Source organism: Malaclemys terrapin, chromosome 14 (assembly GCF_027887155.1).
Source record: "Malaclemys terrapin pileata isolate rMalTer1 chromosome 14, rMalTer1.hap1, whole genome shotgun sequence".
Lineage (NCBI taxonomy): Eukaryota > Metazoa > Chordata > Testudines > Emydidae > Malaclemys > Malaclemys terrapin.
In genome coordinates this window covers 28,040,420-28,057,796 of record NC_071518.1, presented here as the reverse complement: position 1 = coordinate 28,057,796, position 17,377 = coordinate 28,040,420, and the positions used below count along the sequence as shown (strand labels likewise).

Sequence of the window (17,377 nt, the reverse complement as noted above, 5' to 3'; positions counted from 1 at the left end):
ACCTCCCCTGCTGCTGCCAAGGCGCGCGAAACAGCTGATTCGCGTGCCGCTACTCGCCCTCCCTCCCAGGCTCGCTCTCAAGCCTGGGAGGAAGGGGGAGATCCCGAGCGGCTGTTTTGCACGCCGCTGCTCCCCCTCCCTCCCAGGCTCTCAAACCTGGGGGGGGGGGGGGGGGAGAAGACTCCGAGTGGCCGTGGCGCAGGCGCCGCTTCTCCCCCTTCCTCCTAGGCTTGAGAGCCTGGGGGGAGGAGGCAGGGCTGGGGATTTGGGGAAGGGGCGGAGTTGAGGTGGGGCCAGGGTGGGGTAATTAAAGAACCGGGGCGGCCAAAATTGTTTTTTCTTTGGGCGGCAAAAATCCTAGAGCCGGCCCTGACCACCCACCTACCTGAGGCAGCAAAGACTATGAAACAAAGACCTGTTTCCTCCCCAGATCTCTCAGAAGCCGGGAGGCTCTTGGAGTGTCAGTCTCTTCTCCTCCTCAACAGTCAGGCAGTTCTAGAGAATGAGGAGATTAAGTTCTCTCCCTATGTTCCCATTAGCGATGATCTGGAGTCAATACCAATTTTTCCCCTGCATCTCACTAACTCTAACCATTTCCCTAGCCAACCCCTAACTTTGGTACCTACCTTTAGCTGGCAGCTTTTAGTCCGCCAGCTACTCCAATGCAATTCTCAAATCTTGCCCTAGAATGTATCTAACAATCAAACAGCCAGAGAGAAATATTCTACATTTTCTGGCACAAAAGTGCAAAATTAACCAAGTTTTTACAATATTCTGAAGGCAAAGTCTTTTGGAATTAGGTTTTTTTTATTTGTTTTGTTTTAAATGATAGTGCGTTTATCTGTTCTTCATCCTTTCTACACAGAGTAGATCCCAGAGAGGCAGTTACTCATGTAAAACAGCTCTTAAAAATCTGAAAATATGTGCTACAACCCACAATAATGCCGTTTAGGACCTATAATTATTTCTACAACATCCAAATTTTGCTGTACACACATGACATTTCTAAACATTTTTAAAATAGTTTAGACAGACGTAGCTGAAAGGCAATTAATGCAATTGAATTCCATTGCAAATAAAAATCAACTTCCAAGTCACAAAATATCAATACTACTTTACAGTGATTTTTTTTTTAAACTAGTGTAATTCATTTTTTGTTCTTACGTACCAGGTACCAAGTAGAATGTTTAAATTTGTAATTTTATCATTCCTGTTTATATTTTTAACATTAATGATCCCAAACAATGAAAAATTTAGACCTATTACATATAGCAGCTCAGTATGTTGTAGGATAGTCAAAGTGTCAACTTCATTTTATTAAGGACTACAGATTCTACTTTATTAACACTCCCTGAGGCAATAAGCCACATTGTTTAGCTTGCCATCCAAACATTTGTATATATTTAATTTTATGTTCCGCAAAAAATATATATTAAAGACACTTCCATCTATTAGTTTATGTATCTACGGTTATGCTTGGACAGTATTGCCCCAGTCCCTGAAGAAAAGTATCACATATGAAAGGAAGGTATGTTTGACTTTCCCAAATAAAACAGGAATAAAAACCTCAAGGAACAGAGCAGTTTTGAGATGATGGGTGTTGAAGACCTGGAATTCTATAGAAGTAGACATGCAGGATATCAGTTGACTGCTAAGGGTTAACAAGACCACATAAGTAAATTGTAATGATCAGTTTAAAATCAACCAATCTTATTAAAACCAAAATTATTCCTTCCTGAAGGCAACTGTTGCTACAGACCAAAAAAAAAAAAAAAAAAAAAAAAAAAAAATCATCCTTGGTCCACAGAAATACACTGAGCAAATACACAGTGTGTGTTTACATTTTCAATGGACTAAGGAGAATTTTCCTGTTACAATTCAGCTTTTCTCATTTCAAAAATCAACATATCAATGCACTTAACTTAAAGCTTTAGTTTTTAGCAACTTCATTTAGACTTTGTTTATAAAACAAACACACACGCACACTTCCTAGAGTGCAAAATGCTTATGAAATATTTCAACAACAGAACTCTACATGTAGTTTTTAAAACATTCATCTTTTTGCTCTAGCAGTCAGCTTTCCCCCTATAATAGCATCCATTGCCGGCAACGGTTGCATCAAAACTGACTAAGGTGTATCATGAATGCAACAGTAGAAATCTGAGTAGAGTTTTTTTCTCCTCTCCAGAGTATAATGTTCATTTGTACAAGCTCATGGTTGGGCTCTGATACATGCACATGTAAGCATCACAAAGTAGTCTTCGTGCACATCCTTGAATTTTTCTGGAGTCCAGTGAATGTAGTTCTTCTAGAGACATTTTTAGGTACTCTCCAACTTCAGGGCATGGTGTAACTTGTGGAATGTTAAAGCCATTCTGGCCTCCTTTTGTGGGGGAAGTAAGGAGAGCAACAGGATTAGGCTACCATCTTAAACATCCCTACTTCCTCTTTAATGCGTACATCTTTGAATCATAGAATATCAGGGTTGGAAGGGACCTCAGGAGGTCATCTAGTCCAACCCCTTGCTCAAAGCAGGACCAATCCCCAGACAGATTTTTACCCCAGATCCCTAAATGGCTCCCTCAAGGATTGAACTCACGACCTTGCGTTTAGCAGGCCAATGCTCAAACCAGTGAGCTATCCCTCCCCCCCAAATGGAAACATCTCAAATTCGAAGCTGTCACTGTGGGCTACTACATGGTGAACTTCTGTAGTAAGTATTAACACCCCCAATGATTGCAACTGCCACAACAGGCTTTTGTAACCCCATGGGAACCATTTGTAAGCTTATGGGAACCTCATGAACAAATAAATTATTTTGGTTTTAACTGTTTAAATGAAACACGATTAGTGAATTAATTCCCATAGCTAGCATGAGGACTTGATGATGTGTCAGTCAAATAGCATTTCTGTACCACACAAAGCCATGATCGCCCCAATCTTAACTACTTGGCTAACTAATGGGGTGCTATCAGGTGTGCTGAAGCATTCAATAGAGAAATGCAGTTATAGTCAGAAAAATTACATCTTAATCAACAGATCTGCAGTGGGCACCAGTCAGATTTGTGTATTTTACTGGACTTTTACTTTTGCAACTTTTTATTCCTGCTAGCACTGCAGAACCAATACAGCTATAGGAGAGAGAGCTGGAGTCTACTGTGGCTTGCCTATCATCATCAGAGCTGCTTATAAACATTCTGCAGTTGGCACTGTATTAACTATCATAATGTGCAAACCACAAAAAAAAATACAACTGTTCCTCTTAGTCGAACGCCTGTGGTATCTATTACTATCTGCTTTTCTAAGGCACTAGCCACAAGTACTGAATGTACTATCCACCTCAATTCACCAGTGTTAATTCAGAGAATGTCAATTAAACAAAATCTTATAGGATAATGGTCTCCCACTGCTACCAAACCAGAGGGCACTGATTTTGCAATATAGAGATTTTATTTCTATTATGCCAAAGACAGCTACCGTTTGAATTGTTTAAGCCTGAGATTTTGGAGAAGTGAGAATGACAGTTGCACACTGTATAGTTATTAAATAGCTACATTCCAGTGGACTTAAACTAAACAAAAACAGATTTGTGTGTCTTGGCATTTAAAAATAAAATTACTTTTCAAGCCTCATGACATGACACGTTCTGGTACTGGAAAACTTTTATAGTCACAGTATTTAAGAGCTAACATTGTTTAATGTGACAGTCTAACAGAAAAAATTAAGTAAAAATATACCATCCCGATCTGCCATGCTGTCAAAGAAGAGCCAGGCGGAGTCATCCTTCCCATATTTAACAAAAGCTACATAATGGCTTGTTTCTATGCAGAGAACAGCAAATAACTCCATCTTCTGGCAAGGGATACATCCATGTCTCCAGTCCCAATCTGGTAGATCTTTAGGAAGTGACACTGGATTGAATTTATGACTCTGTCTCTTGGGATGTAGGTGAACCTAGAGTTAGATCAATATTTCAGAAAGAAAACAAACAAATCACCAACACACTTGGGGGGGGCAGACCCGCGAAAACAATGCAGAAATTGGGCTTGTTTTTGGCTTAATTGGCTTATGAGTTGCTCGTTAGTTTCTGGCTTGTAGCTTCTTGTTTTTTTTTTTTTTTTGTTATCATCTCCCGGCAAGCAGGGGCTTGGGGGGGGGGAGGGGAGAGGGAGAGAGTCAGGGGTGCACAGAGGACCCACCACAGTCCCAGACTGCACACTGCGGGGATCTAGTCAGAGTATTGGGGTTCTTAGGGATTAGCTTGTTTTGGCCTTGTTTTGAAATGGGATTAGCTTGATTTTGGGCTTATTGTGAGTGTCAGGGTGCTTATTTACCACGTGAAAGTCGGCAACTGTGTGTGGGGGGAGGGGCACTCTTTTTAAAGGGGCAGACTGACAGCACTAGAGAATGAAGTCTTACTTAACCAAAGAACAGGTCTGACATGGACAACAGCAATGCAAGTTCCCCTATACCAAATGTAGCTCCAACCGGCCACGGAGAAGCCCACTCTAGAGATCAGAGGAGTTCAGTCTCCAAATCTATTGGAGTCTTTGTGCCCCCCCTTCCCCAGACTTAAAAAAATAATCATCACTATTGATACGTTTATTAGAAATGGACATCTGCCCACTGGGAACCAGCTCAACACCATCATAATTTAACATGTCAAAACAGTAACCAGACACTACTCAGTCACTACTACCCGGAACTGAATTTGAACCAGCAACACAGGAAATGAGAAGTATTACTTTTCTGCTTTTACTACTGGGTGCTCTCCTGTTGACCAAAGTTAAAGGATTCCAAGCCCTTGTAAACTGGAATTACTGCATTCTCCTCATTGGTTCACAATGTTGGACTATGTAGTTGCCAAAGGCTACTAAAAATGCTGCTCAATAGATGTAGTCATCAAGGGTGTGTTAATGAATTAAATCAAAAGTCTTATCTTGTTAATGAGGACTGCACCCTTCATGTGCCCAATTGCCAATATCCCTGCTTCCACGTGTCAGTCTGTGCCTTCTGATACTATTATACTACACCAAGTTGCGAGTACATACTGGTTAAAGGACCATAGAATTAAAAAAAAAATAAAAAAAAATTACTTACTTGTGTGTTGCAGGTTTTACAAAACTGCTTGATTTTTCCAGCAGAAATGTCAGTATCTTCATAACATTCTCTGCATTCATACATTGCAAGTCCTCCACATATGCGGCACTGCCTAGGAGCTACATTATGGTAAAAAAAATAAAAATGCTTTGTCTCAGATTTTTGTACAAAAGATCTATTTTGATCCAAAAATATAACCTACGTTAAGCCAGTTAACATCATTGCTGCCAAATAAAAAAGACAAAAATAAAAGTAAAGTCCATCATTATTTTCTGTGGGCTTAACTTTTGCTCCTTTACTAGTCTACAGTGGGGGGTGGGGAGGGAAAGAGAGCGAGAGAGACACAGACACGTAAGTACTAAGCCTTAACCTCAGAAATACAGCTGATGTAGAAAGTGTTTCAGTACTGGTTTACTGGATGGAACAGCACACATGCTTTTTTTTTTTTTTTTTTTTTTTTTTTTTTTTAAAAGCGTACTCCACAAGTTATTCCTGCTCTCTCTCCAACTTATTTTCTTAATCTAGTGAGTGTTGCACTTATTAAAATAGCTTAGCATTTAATCAGAATCTAAGTAAAGAATCACAAACTAACCCTTAACTCAACTAATTGAAAAGCCATGGTGGGTCATCTAAAGCCACATTCCAGAAGATTAGAAGTAGCTATTGTTAGATATTTGAAGTAATTTCAACCAATTTTAAACTAGAGATTTACCTACAGGTATTGTATTGAAACAGATAAGTAGGTATTATATAGGTTTTTGTTCAAGAGGTGACTAGCAGTCCCAGAAATTAAGGTCATCCCAGCCTTTCCAATATAAACACTACATCACAAATTACAGCTAAAAATACTAAAAAAATCCCAGTTTTTTTCCTTTCCTCTTTTCAATTTCATAAAAAAAAAAAGTAGAATATTTTTACTTTTGTCTAATAAAAAATTGAACTGATTTTTGGCCCGGTTTGGTGAACAGACACCAGCAAGGCAAGCTACAGAAAGAGAAGACTGAGGGCTAGTCTACGCTAGAAGCACTACATCAGTGCAGTTGCACTGATGCAGCTGTGCTGCTGTAGTGCGCCTGGTGAAGACGCTCCATGCTGATGGGAGAGAGCTCTCCAATTGGCATAATTACTCCACCTCCACGAGAGGTGGAAGAGCACCTGCCGCCGACATAGCACCGCTGTGGACAGCGCTTAGGTCACTGTTAACTTGCGTTGCTTGGCGGGAGGGACGGGGTCTTTTTCATACCCCTGAGCAATGTAAGTTAAATAGACTTGAGCGATAGTGCAGACCTGCCCTAGGTGTTTTAGTCACTACTCTGGTGGAGCTGGAGCACCGGCAGGTGAAACCTGACTGTCATTGGTTGTTCAAAGTCTTTCACTTAGCTGATCTCAGAGCTATTACTTGCCTCTAGATGACCACTATTCACCCACAATTCTGATACGCATCATACTTGCGCTGTAACACCGCTTACAGCTGCTAACATCTAATTATTCCTTAGAACTAGAAAAACAAATTCTAATGAAACACTATTCACACATGTCCTGACAATGACTAAAATTAAGATTTAATTCTATCCCCAAAGTATTTAAAAAAAGAGAGAGGGGAAAGGAGTATATCCAGACACAAATCTACATTATACAACATCTTCAAGATGGAGCTTTGAATTATTGTGAAGAGGAGCGATTATTCACCTTGTGCAGTAACTGGAGCTCTTTGAGATGTGTCCCCCAGGGGTGTTCCACTTCAGGTACGCCGGCATCCTGCACCTTTGATCTGACATTTTGGTAGTAATGCCCCTTTTCCTGTGCTCGTGACCCACACATCCTTGTGCCCCACACCAAGGCTATATGGAGCTGCGCAGGCAAACTGCCCTCAGTTCCTTCTCCACTGGAAAGTCCCACTATGGCAGGGGTGGACAAACTTTTTGGCCTGAGGGCCACATCTGGGTATGGAAATTGTATGGCGGGCCATGAATGTTCACGAAATTGGGGGTTGGAGTGCGGGAGGGGTGAGAGCTCCAGCTGGGGGCGCAGGCTCTGGGGTGGGGCCAGAGATGATGGGTTCGGGGTGCAGGAGGTGGAGCAGAGGGGTTCAGAGTATGGGAGGGGGCTCCAGGCAAAGGCAGGTGGTTGGGGTGTGGGAGGGGGTATGGGCTCTCAGATGGAGGTGCGGGTTCCAGGGTGGAGCCAGAAATCAGGGTTTCAGGGTGCGGGAAGGGGCTCTGGGCTGGTGCATTTGGAGTGCAGGAGGGTGGCTCCAGGCTGGGACCGAGAGATTCGGAGGATGGGAGGGGAATCAGGGCTGGGGAAGGGGGTTGGGACGCAGGAGGAGGTCAGGAGTGCAGGGTCCAGGCGGCGCTTACCTCAAGCAGCTCCCGGAAGCAGCGGTATGCCACCCCTCCGTCTCCTTATGTGGAGGTGCAACGGATGACCAGGCAACGATGTGTGCTGCCTCGTCTGCAGGCGCCGCCCCCTGCACCTCCCATTGGCTGTGGTGCCCAGGCAATGGGAGCTGCAGAGCCGGCACTTGGGGCGGGAACAGCGTGCAGAGCTCCTGGCTGCGCCTACGAGTAAGGGGGGGGGGGGGGGGAAAAAGAGAAGAGGCATGCTGCTGCTTCCAGGAGCCGTGCAGAGCGGGGCAAGCCCCCAGCCCTGCTCCCCAGCGGGAGCTTGAAGGCCAGATCAAAAGGTCTAATGGGCCGGACGCAGCCCGTAGTTTGCCCACCCCTGCACTATACTAAATCTCTTCTTAACAGGACATACATTTCTAAAGGACTCAAGAGCCATTCTGCAACCCTTGAACTGTGGAAAAATGCATCTGTCGAGTCTGCAAAGAATGTGTGACCATCAAAGGGAAAGTCTTCAACGTCATTTGGTCCTCTCTCTTGGAAAGCTCAACAGCTGTAGCCAACATGCTCTTCCATAACCAATACAGTGGATATAAACATGATGATGTATCAGCACTATCAAAAGGAGACCTGGAGTGATGTCTTTGCCAGCAGTTGACCCTCATGAACAATTTAAGACCGTTGTACAAGATGTTCCCCTGGCAAGTGCTCAATAAACTAATTAAATCTGTTATAATTCAAATAGTCATATTTGACCAAGAGTGCCTGATGGTTTGCTATTCTGAAATTTCACTAAAGAATAAAATTTGTGACAAAAGATCTAGTTTCTTGTAGTTCTTACTGTACAGCCTGTACTTTGAGCTATGCTGTCTGCCTTGTTCATTAACAGCCTCCACTACTAGGGAATTCAGAGCCAGGTGAGAAAATAAAAACTCTGATTCTTTTGCAGGAGCCTAATATTTTATCTGCCCTCTTACAGGTAGGTGGTGTGGAAGCTAGGATTTGCCAAACAGTATTAGTGGGTTCCATAACAGTTTCATTGACCAGAATGGCAATCCTTATAGATGTCAAAGTATTCAAAATATCTAGGAGTTTATGATGGAGCTCCTGCATCTCTAAGCGAATCCAAAGTGTGTCTGATTCGTTTCAGCAATTCTTGGAACTGCCTGAAGTCATATGCCATAGGAGGTGGTGGAAACATCACAGCTATATCAGGTAATGAGGCAGAAATTTTAGTGAGAGGAGTCACCTTATCTGCTGTAGCTTCCTGCTCTTCCTGACATAGGTGGTTTTGGAAAATGGGCCCTTTTCTGCCCCTTCCTGTGGTGTGACAATCTCATTGTAAATTGTTGACAATAGAATGCATACAAGTCCAAGAAAGGTGACCAAGGGGGGCAAAATAGCATAGGTGGAGACATACATCTGTGTTCCAGTCATGTGGGTGTCACTTGAGGTCTATCCTCCTGTATTATGTCAGTGTAGGAGAGATAGCAATATGTCCCACAACAAACAGGGGAACCCTGCACGGATATTTGAGAATCTGAAGAATCCTCTTCCATATACTTCAACGGCGGGGGTGGGGGATGAGGGAATAGTTGTTCAGCTTGTTCAAGTATAGGAAGGTATGAAACTGTAGATAACAGAAGAGTCAGTGACCAAGTCTTGATGCTGACACCCCCCCCCCCCAACTTGTTAACAGAGGAGACTCTGGCTCCAAAGATATTAGCAAGTCCTTAGGATAACATTGATATCATAAGAATTTAGGTATCAAAGAAGGGATCAAGCAAAAACTTGTGGAAGATGGCTTCAGTACCAATGTAGCTGGTACCAAACATTTGGCATAGGAGTTGACTTCAATTCCATTGGTACCATAGGTGGACAACGATATTTGGTACTGTTGACTTTCATGCTACCAGTAGCCAGGGACAGCCTTAGAACTTTCACCAGTGTCTCTGCCATTCTGGGTATGCGTACCCAAACCCAGTATTGAGTCTGCCTGAGAAGACTGACTCCTTTTCACCTTTTCATTACCGGCATCACTCAGAGCCTTCGTGGGACTTGAGGTCTCTGTCAATTTCTGTGTCAGTGACTAAGGGCAAGTCTACCCTACAGCACGGATTGACGCTCTGAGATCGATCCACCGACAGTCGATTTAGCAGATCTAGTAAAGATCTGCCAGATTGACTGCAGATCGCTCTCCAGACAATCCCTCTACTCTACCCCCAACAAGAAGAGTAAGGTAAGTCGATGGGAGATTTTCTCCCGTCGACCCCCGGCAGCATAGACCCCGAGGTAACTTGACCTAAGGTACGTCGACTCCAGCCACATTATTCAGGTAGCTGGAGTTGCGTAGCGTAGGTCATCTTATCGCGGTAGTGTAGACATAGCCTGAGATTTTCTTGGAGATTTACTCCCACCTCCTTTTGCTTACAGGCAGATGTTGAAGCTACCTCTATAGAGGACTTTGCTACCCTAGTTGTGCTTGGTACCAAGGTAGTCTACCTCTCTACCGGTCTCCTGTGACCAATATCTTGATGTGCACAGGGCACTAGAGGTACTGGAAGGTCTATGTACAGGGGACTCCTCAGCCCCTTGATCTGAAGCTGGTCATAAAGCTCTATCCATCATCAGAAGTTTGACCTTGATTTCCCTATTTTTTCGGAATCTGCCCTTGAAGGATATGTTTCTCCCAAACAGCAGAGGCTCTGGGAATGTCAACCACAGAAGGGAAATCGCCTCACAGAGGAGGCGCCTTTTGAATCCTGGAGAGTCTGGCACTCTTAACTGCCATCTATATAGTAATGCATTTTTTTTAAATTATTTTTACAAAGAGAAAAAAGGAAACTGTTCCAACAGCTATGCACATTATAAGGTAACTAACTATATGCTAACTAAAGAATACTATAGAAAACAGGCACACAGTAGAATCTCTGGCCAAAGGTGGTTGAGAAGAAACTGAAGATATTTCACCCATGCAGCTCCCTATAACTCCAGTGCAGGGCACATGAGTGGGCCAAATGGACACTGCTACCAAAAATCTCCACTCAAAAGGCACAGACACACCTGAAGTGGAGCACCCACAGGTTCCGACTATACCAAAAGTCGGACAGGAAACACCTGATATGGATTTAATCAGGCCACAACTTTCTCATCAGATGTCTGGGAGTACCCGGCAGATAAAAGCATACAGTGCAGGTAACTATGTTCATTCAATAACTACTCCGGGGGCTTCTGCAAAGCCTCCCCCTCTTTTCCTAGCCAGATCCCCCAGCCAACCCACTGCTGGGTTCTTACCATCCAACCCCTCCTTCGTAATGTGGGCTATAAAAAGGGGGGAGGGGTTGGCTCTCTGCCAAGCCATTCATAGGAGCCCCAAACCCATCCCCCTGTTCTGTTCCATTAACAGAAACTTCCTTTTTAAGTCCTTTTACTAGGCCATTTATTCAGTCACTGTACACCTTCCCTATGAACTACCTGCACTGGACATCTGAGCCACACTTACATAATAAGTTGCAACATATAGCTTAACTCCTTTCAGTCCACACCATAACAAACCCTCCTTGAAACTGCTGTGGGGAAAGCGAACCCCTTCTCCCCTCCCCTAGACCCCCTCCCCCCGGCCAATTTGGTGGTGAGGGAACCCCCCCCCCCCCCCCCAAGCTCCCTACAGGAGTGGCTAGCGTGTTACCCACAGCAGGTCCTGACCAAGCTTGATATTTTGCCACCTCAAGGGGAGGGAGGGTGGGCGCGGCCTTGCCTCCTCTGCAGAAAAAGAGCTTGCTCTCTTTCACCCTCTCCACCCTACTGGTCCCAGGGGATGAGTCATCACCACAAAATTGATCCACGCCTTCTTTTGCAGCAGCTTCTGACCTCTTGTCCCGCACCCTACCCGTAAAGCACTGTTCCCTTTCCCTCGGCAAGCCAGACAATAGTTCCCCCACTTAAAGGTGGGGTGTGGTCACACCGCTCAAAGAAAAAAAAAAAAAAAAAAAAAAAAAAGTTTACTGGTTATGAAAGTTTCCCTAAGTATGACATGATCAAAAGTTCATTCCAAGCTCAGTCTATTTTGCAGACTTCTACATTTTTAATATAGTCTTGCATATGGCTACCAGGCTACTTACTTTTACTATACCTAGCAACACAGTTTATACTTACTGTCTTCAAGTAAGTCTGTTATATTTAATTCCAGAGATGGAAATATTTTGTTGAACATTTTGAAGTCTTTTCCAAATCGAGGCATCTGAATAATCAGACATGAGGGTGCCTATCAAAAATCCCAAAATAGAAAGCAATTTAGATGTTCAAAATATACACATCTGTTTTATAATTTTCATCTAATATTATATTGGTTTATAGTTGCTAAATCATATTGATGTTTTTAAAGCCAATAGGCCACATGCCTATATATCATTAACCAAAATAACAAATGAAACAAAAATAATTTAATGTTTACAAATATATCTCTAATCTCATAAAAATTCTAAAAACATAAGAAAGGACTCTAACCTAATTCTTCATGTGCAGTAGGTACCAGCCATGTTTAAATGATATATTAAAACATATACTAATTCCCCTCCCCTGAACAGCCAGTCTCTGCACAATTTTAACATATGCAGAGATCACAAATCTTATTCCTCTGTAAAATTAAATTATTAACAAAAGAAAATTAACTTTTTTAAATGTCAAAAACTTTGTTTTTAAATATACCAAAACATTAGCCTTATTTCCAATCACTTTGGTCAAATGACAGAGACATACTAAACCATCTCAAAGAGATTTTAGAAAAGGTAATATCAAGCATTTTTTCAACCACTACTAGTAGACCACTCTTCTCATAAATACTGAATGTTCACCCAGTGATTAAGATACCACAAAATATACATTTCTCCTTTTTTATAAACAGAATTTCTTCCACTGTGTAAAAGGTCAAATCTGTATAAACAAACTGTCACCAACCTCTGCAAACTTCAGGCTGCTATTGATAAAAGACCATTCCAGTAACTGCTGAATTGTCGGGACTCCAACTTTCTCATTTTTCTCCATAAAAATTTGGTAGAAGTAACAGTCTTGTACCTTTTGACCTGCTGATCTAAAAATACATATAAAATAGATCTTCAAAATAAATGGAATTTTTTAACAATGGTTAACATACTTACAGTAGCCAGTAGGCTAAAGGAAACACAAATAACTATAAAAAAAAGCCACAGTAAACACAAAGTAAAAAATTATCTAAGATTAAGCAAGGAATATGGAAGTTGTTCTGACTGCCCGTTGGCAGAGAGTCAGAAGGAACTGCATGGAGGTTGGGGTTACATGGTCTTTTATGCCCTTGAAAGAGGTAGTGCGTGAGGCATGTAAGACTCACAAATGACCCCTAATAGATACTGCTGGAAAAAACATTCTGAACTCCTACACATACAGTGCATGTGGACTATGAGTGGGATCCACATGTACAAATACTTGAAAAAAACCATTTCACGTCATTCCCTTTACTCTTAAGTGTACACCTCTACCTCGATATAACGCTGTCCTCGGGAGCCAAAAAAATCTTACGGTGTTATAGGTGAAACTGCGTTATATCGAACTTGGTTTGATCCACCACAGTGTGCAGCCTCACCCACCCGGAGCGCTGCTTTACCACGTTATATCTGAATTCGTGTTATATTGGGTTGCGTTATATCGGGGTAGAGGTGTATTTTCATTTTTATAATAACTTTTTAATAGTAGACTTTTTCAGGTTGCCACAAATAAAAGCTTAAAGGGACACGGTCAAGTAGTGGATAAGCACAGGTAGAATTGAAGAAAAGGGTGTTTTATTAAAAAAAAAAATATATTTAAAGGAATAGAAATATTTTGATTAATGTTTTAAAAAATGCAGCCTATGCATTGTTGAAAACACCAACAGAAACACTTTCAAATGCATGAGTATCAGAAAATGATACAGAAAACAAGGCAATTTTCACTCTGAAAGCTGAGTGAAGGTGCAAGTAGTAAGATAGCAGAAAGACTGAAAATTACATCATAAGTCGTCATATATCCTCCTGCAGTAAGTCTGCAAAAAGACCTTAGTAAATTAAATGTTCATGTTGGAAAGACTGACTAATGCTCCCATCATGGAAAAGGGGTATGTGAGAGTCCATCATTGGCCTCTAACCCCATAGATCACAGGGAAAGGACATTAGAGAGAAGCTACTTCAACGCATTGCTGGACTTTCTGCCTAGCCAGCATGGATTCCTGAGGACACACGGTCATTAAACTTCTTTGTCTGTGCAATAACTGCCACCTTAGAGCACAGATCAATGCTGTAATAAGCAGCATTAACTTCTGCCTGGATATAAGGGATGATTCTCAGAGCACAAAACTCAAAGTTGCTGCTATCCAGCCTTGCCCTACCCATTATACAAACTGCCTCAGTGTCCCATCTTTATGGAACAGGGAGAAAAGGCATCTGTGAGGTGCTGCAGAAAAGATAGGTAAGAGGCAGGCATAAAGCAGAGGAGCTCTTCCTCACTTTCATTTAATTCTCCAGCCCACCCATCTGCTTGTGTGTGTGGGAAAATACTGAGCTCCAGATTTTTAAAATGCAATACATGCTAAAGTCTGTCACGAAGAACTCTGATAAAGAGTATCTCCTTTGAAAGTATGATTTTTGTCTCTTCAAGAAAGCATAGCATTGGGAATCCTTGAGCTTAAAGCATTCTTTACATTTTGTTCAACTATAAAACTATACTACATCTATTTTAATTTGAATATCCAAAATTCCCAAACTGTTACATCTGGAACATCCACAATTTCTAGAGATTGATTAGGCAAATTATCACAGTTTCACAATGCTGAATTACTGCAGTATAGTGGGCCAGGATGTTGCAAGTTATATTCTGAAAATATTCTCTATATGGACTCAGTTTTTCCTTATTTTTTGAGAGAGGAGGGAGACAAAAGCCCATGAATCTGGGCTAGGGTAGAAAGAGGAGGAAAGAAGAGTGTGCCAGCTCCCCAGCATGCTTCCTCTATCTTTTCCCACAACTTACAGAAGCTTCACTGAAGAAGCTCCAAAGGAGAGGGCTAGGAGCGGACCACAATAGGTTTAGTAATCTCAACTCAAATCTGCAGGGCAATTCAGAGAAGTTTACTGCAGAGCCTATGGGGAGCAAGGCTCCCACTGAAAGAAGCCCTTGGGAAATTCCAGGCAACAAGGCTGCTGCAAGAGATGTATGGTCAAGGGGCCACAGAAAGGCAAGGGCTAGGCAACAGCATGGAAGCAGTAGGCCCTCCATGTAATAGACCTTACTTCCATTGCAAGCCCAAAGACGTGCAGATTTAGGGGGCTAAATCTCTACCAATCCTATGTGGGTATGGAGGTGAATAAACCCCAACATCCTATTTCCAAAGAATGAATATAAAACTCCATGAGTTAGTTTTGCAGAGTTCTTTCCTCCTGCCTTAGAACGAGTAACTTGCATAGGGGAGAATGAGGCCTTACAATTTTATAAAGAATTATTTTTAATGAGGACTGCATGTGTTTAACTTTAAAAGAAATAAGAAATCAAAAATTTTATGCTTCCTCCAAAGCAAATTATAATATTTTTCCTGAAAAGCCAAAATATTTTATGTCAGATTCTACTGCTTAAGATTGCTTCAAAAAAGTTGTTCCAAAAGTAACTTGCTACACACTAAGGGCTAGATTCAGAATTGCTCTATGGGCCCTGTGGGTTAGCTATGCTGGTACAGAGCGGCCATAAAAGTCAGGCACATAAGGCCAACGCTTACAAGAAACAGGCGGAGGAGACCTTTACACCATTCCCAGGGAAGCAAAAACCTTGACACAAAGGGCTTTTAGGAGCAAGCCAGAGGCAGTAGTAGGCACAGCCAAAGCAGTAATATGTTTTGCCGATGCCCCCCTTGTAGTGAGACGTAAGCTGGGCCCCTCTGGTTTCTGCCCCTGCTTCCCTCGCCAATCAGCCAGGAACGCCTTAGGTTGATGCAAACACCAGTGCTCTTTATTTACAGCCGTTCCGCACCACCACCTTACTATCCATGTACAGGTTTTTCACAGCCAAACTTTGCCAGCAGCAGACCAGAGGGCCCAGCCCCGGTCCCCTCCCCCGTGCTGTGCTGTGCCGGGCCTCTCTCTTCCCCTGGCTTCCTTCCTGCCAGCTTTTATAGCCCCTGGCTAATTAGGCTGGCAGCTGTTTCTCGTTGCCAGGCAGGCATGGGGCTCTTCAACCAGTCCCAATCCATCCCCCCTTGTTCGGGGCTGGAGTGGCAAGGGGCTGATTAAGCCCTCCTTACTCAGCACCCTGTCACATCCCCAATGAGGCTTGAGGCAATGTTAGCAAGAGGCATAACTTAGACCACCTCTAAGGGTGGAAGACCTTTCTTCAGCTCCTGCACTGACCCTAGCATCATTGCCGGGATAAATCTGGCGGTATGAGTTCAACACATACATTTTTATTGCTTAGTCAAAAGAGCATTTTACCTTATTTTTAACAGTGGCTCTACTCTTAAAATATGATGAAATAAAATATTCAAGAATTCTTCTGGATCTGGACAAAAATAAAAGTAATAGTAGCATGTTAAAGCACATATAATCTCCAAGACTGTTTTTAAATAAAATTAAGCAGCTTTATTCTAATTGGAACAAAAAAAAATTCCAATTTTAGTAGCAGAGTAGTTATGTCAACTTATCAACTGCCATATTTGGGAGCACACAATCCTAAACTTTATCTACTAAGCACCAAACAGAACCATAAACAGATGAAGGCTAAACTAGAGATAACAAGGCTTACAGATGAACAAAGATATCCTACTCCAAAGGGAATTATTTGACCCTGTGAAATTTTATCCTGAGAAGAAGGGGAAAAAAAGCTACCACCAGCAGAGGAAATAGAAAAGTAATTACTGTATCTGCTAATCGATACAAGAAATATCTACAGTGGTAACCATTTTTACTTTGTTGGAGGGTCACAGCCTCCAATTTAATATTGATCAGACAGACAGACACCTGCTATCCAGATCTCAATATCAAAAAGAGTGGCAGTGTTTTCTTCTCACTCCTAATTGAAGGGATTATTAATTTGCTTCTAGCAGTATCTGCAAAGTGCATGCTACTTTCCCAACAGAAAAGAAGGAAATTAGCTGAGTAGTTGAGCAGCGACTGGTCACATCATGGTAATAAAAGATTGACTATAAAATATATTAAAAAACCACAAACCCAATTAGTCTCAAACCTGTGAGTAAAAGTCAGCTAGTTTCCCCATTAGCATCACAACAGAGGTGAGTCTTCAGGAAAGATCTGAACGCGGAAAGGGGAAGGGCCTTATGGATGAGCTCAAAGTCAATCCATAAGGAAGGTAAATTCTTCAATCCCCATCCCTAATCAAAGCTTTGATACTATAGAGATGGGTGCTACAGAAAAATATTTGTATATCTTAACGTATACTATGTAATGAATATATGTTTTTTCAGTCCCTTCTTATAGCAACAACTACATAATCTAGAAGCAAAAAACCTCTACAAATTACCTTTTTCCTCAGAAGTGAATCCTGATGCAGCTTCAACTTTTTCAAGTATTTTCCTCAATTTCATTATTTTCGTGGCGCACACATATCCGAAACTACATTAAGAAATTGGTTTAATAAACGATTAGCTAAATCTTTTCATCAAATCAGTAGAGGAGAGAGACTTAATAACCAGAGGCTTTATTTCCTTTACTGATTTTTTAATAGTATCTGGCATTCCCTCCATAAACCTAAATGCCAGACCTCTTGTATTCTGCAGCACAACGGACCAAGTTCTTGGTCATGGTTCAGTTTTCTGTGACAGAGCGCTGCTGAATTCGGAGGTGCATTGACATTTCTGTGATAGCTTCAAGTAATTTCAGAGTTTTATTAAACATGAAACCAATCCTCCTTGTGTTAATTATCTGAAT

The 17,377-nt window shown here is 42.0% G+C and overlaps 1 protein-coding gene across 3 annotated transcripts in view; it reads right to left on the bottom strand.

The window, feature by feature from the left end:
- Positions 1-786: 786 nt before the first annotated feature.
- The window catches only part of CYLD (CYLD lysine 63 deubiquitinase), a 43,022-nt gene continuing 26,431 nt past the window's right edge, over positions 787-17,377 (bottom strand). For all 3 annotated transcript variants that reach the window (XM_054048666.1, XM_054048664.1, XM_054048667.1), the window contains 7 exons: positions 16,971-17,062; positions 15,926-15,992; positions 12,402-12,534; positions 11,601-11,709; positions 5,101-5,219; positions 3,738-3,954; positions 787-2,383 (listed from right to left, as the gene is read on the bottom strand). In XM_054048666.1, coding sequence (XP_053904641.1) covers positions 2,199-2,383; positions 3,738-3,954; positions 5,101-5,219; positions 11,601-11,709; positions 12,402-12,534; positions 15,926-15,992; positions 16,971-17,062 — 922 coding nt within the window. In that variant the 3' untranslated portion in view covers positions 787-2,198. The remainder of the gene's footprint in view (positions 2,384-3,737; positions 3,955-5,100; positions 5,220-11,600; positions 11,710-12,401; positions 12,535-15,925; positions 15,993-16,970; positions 17,063-17,377) is intronic.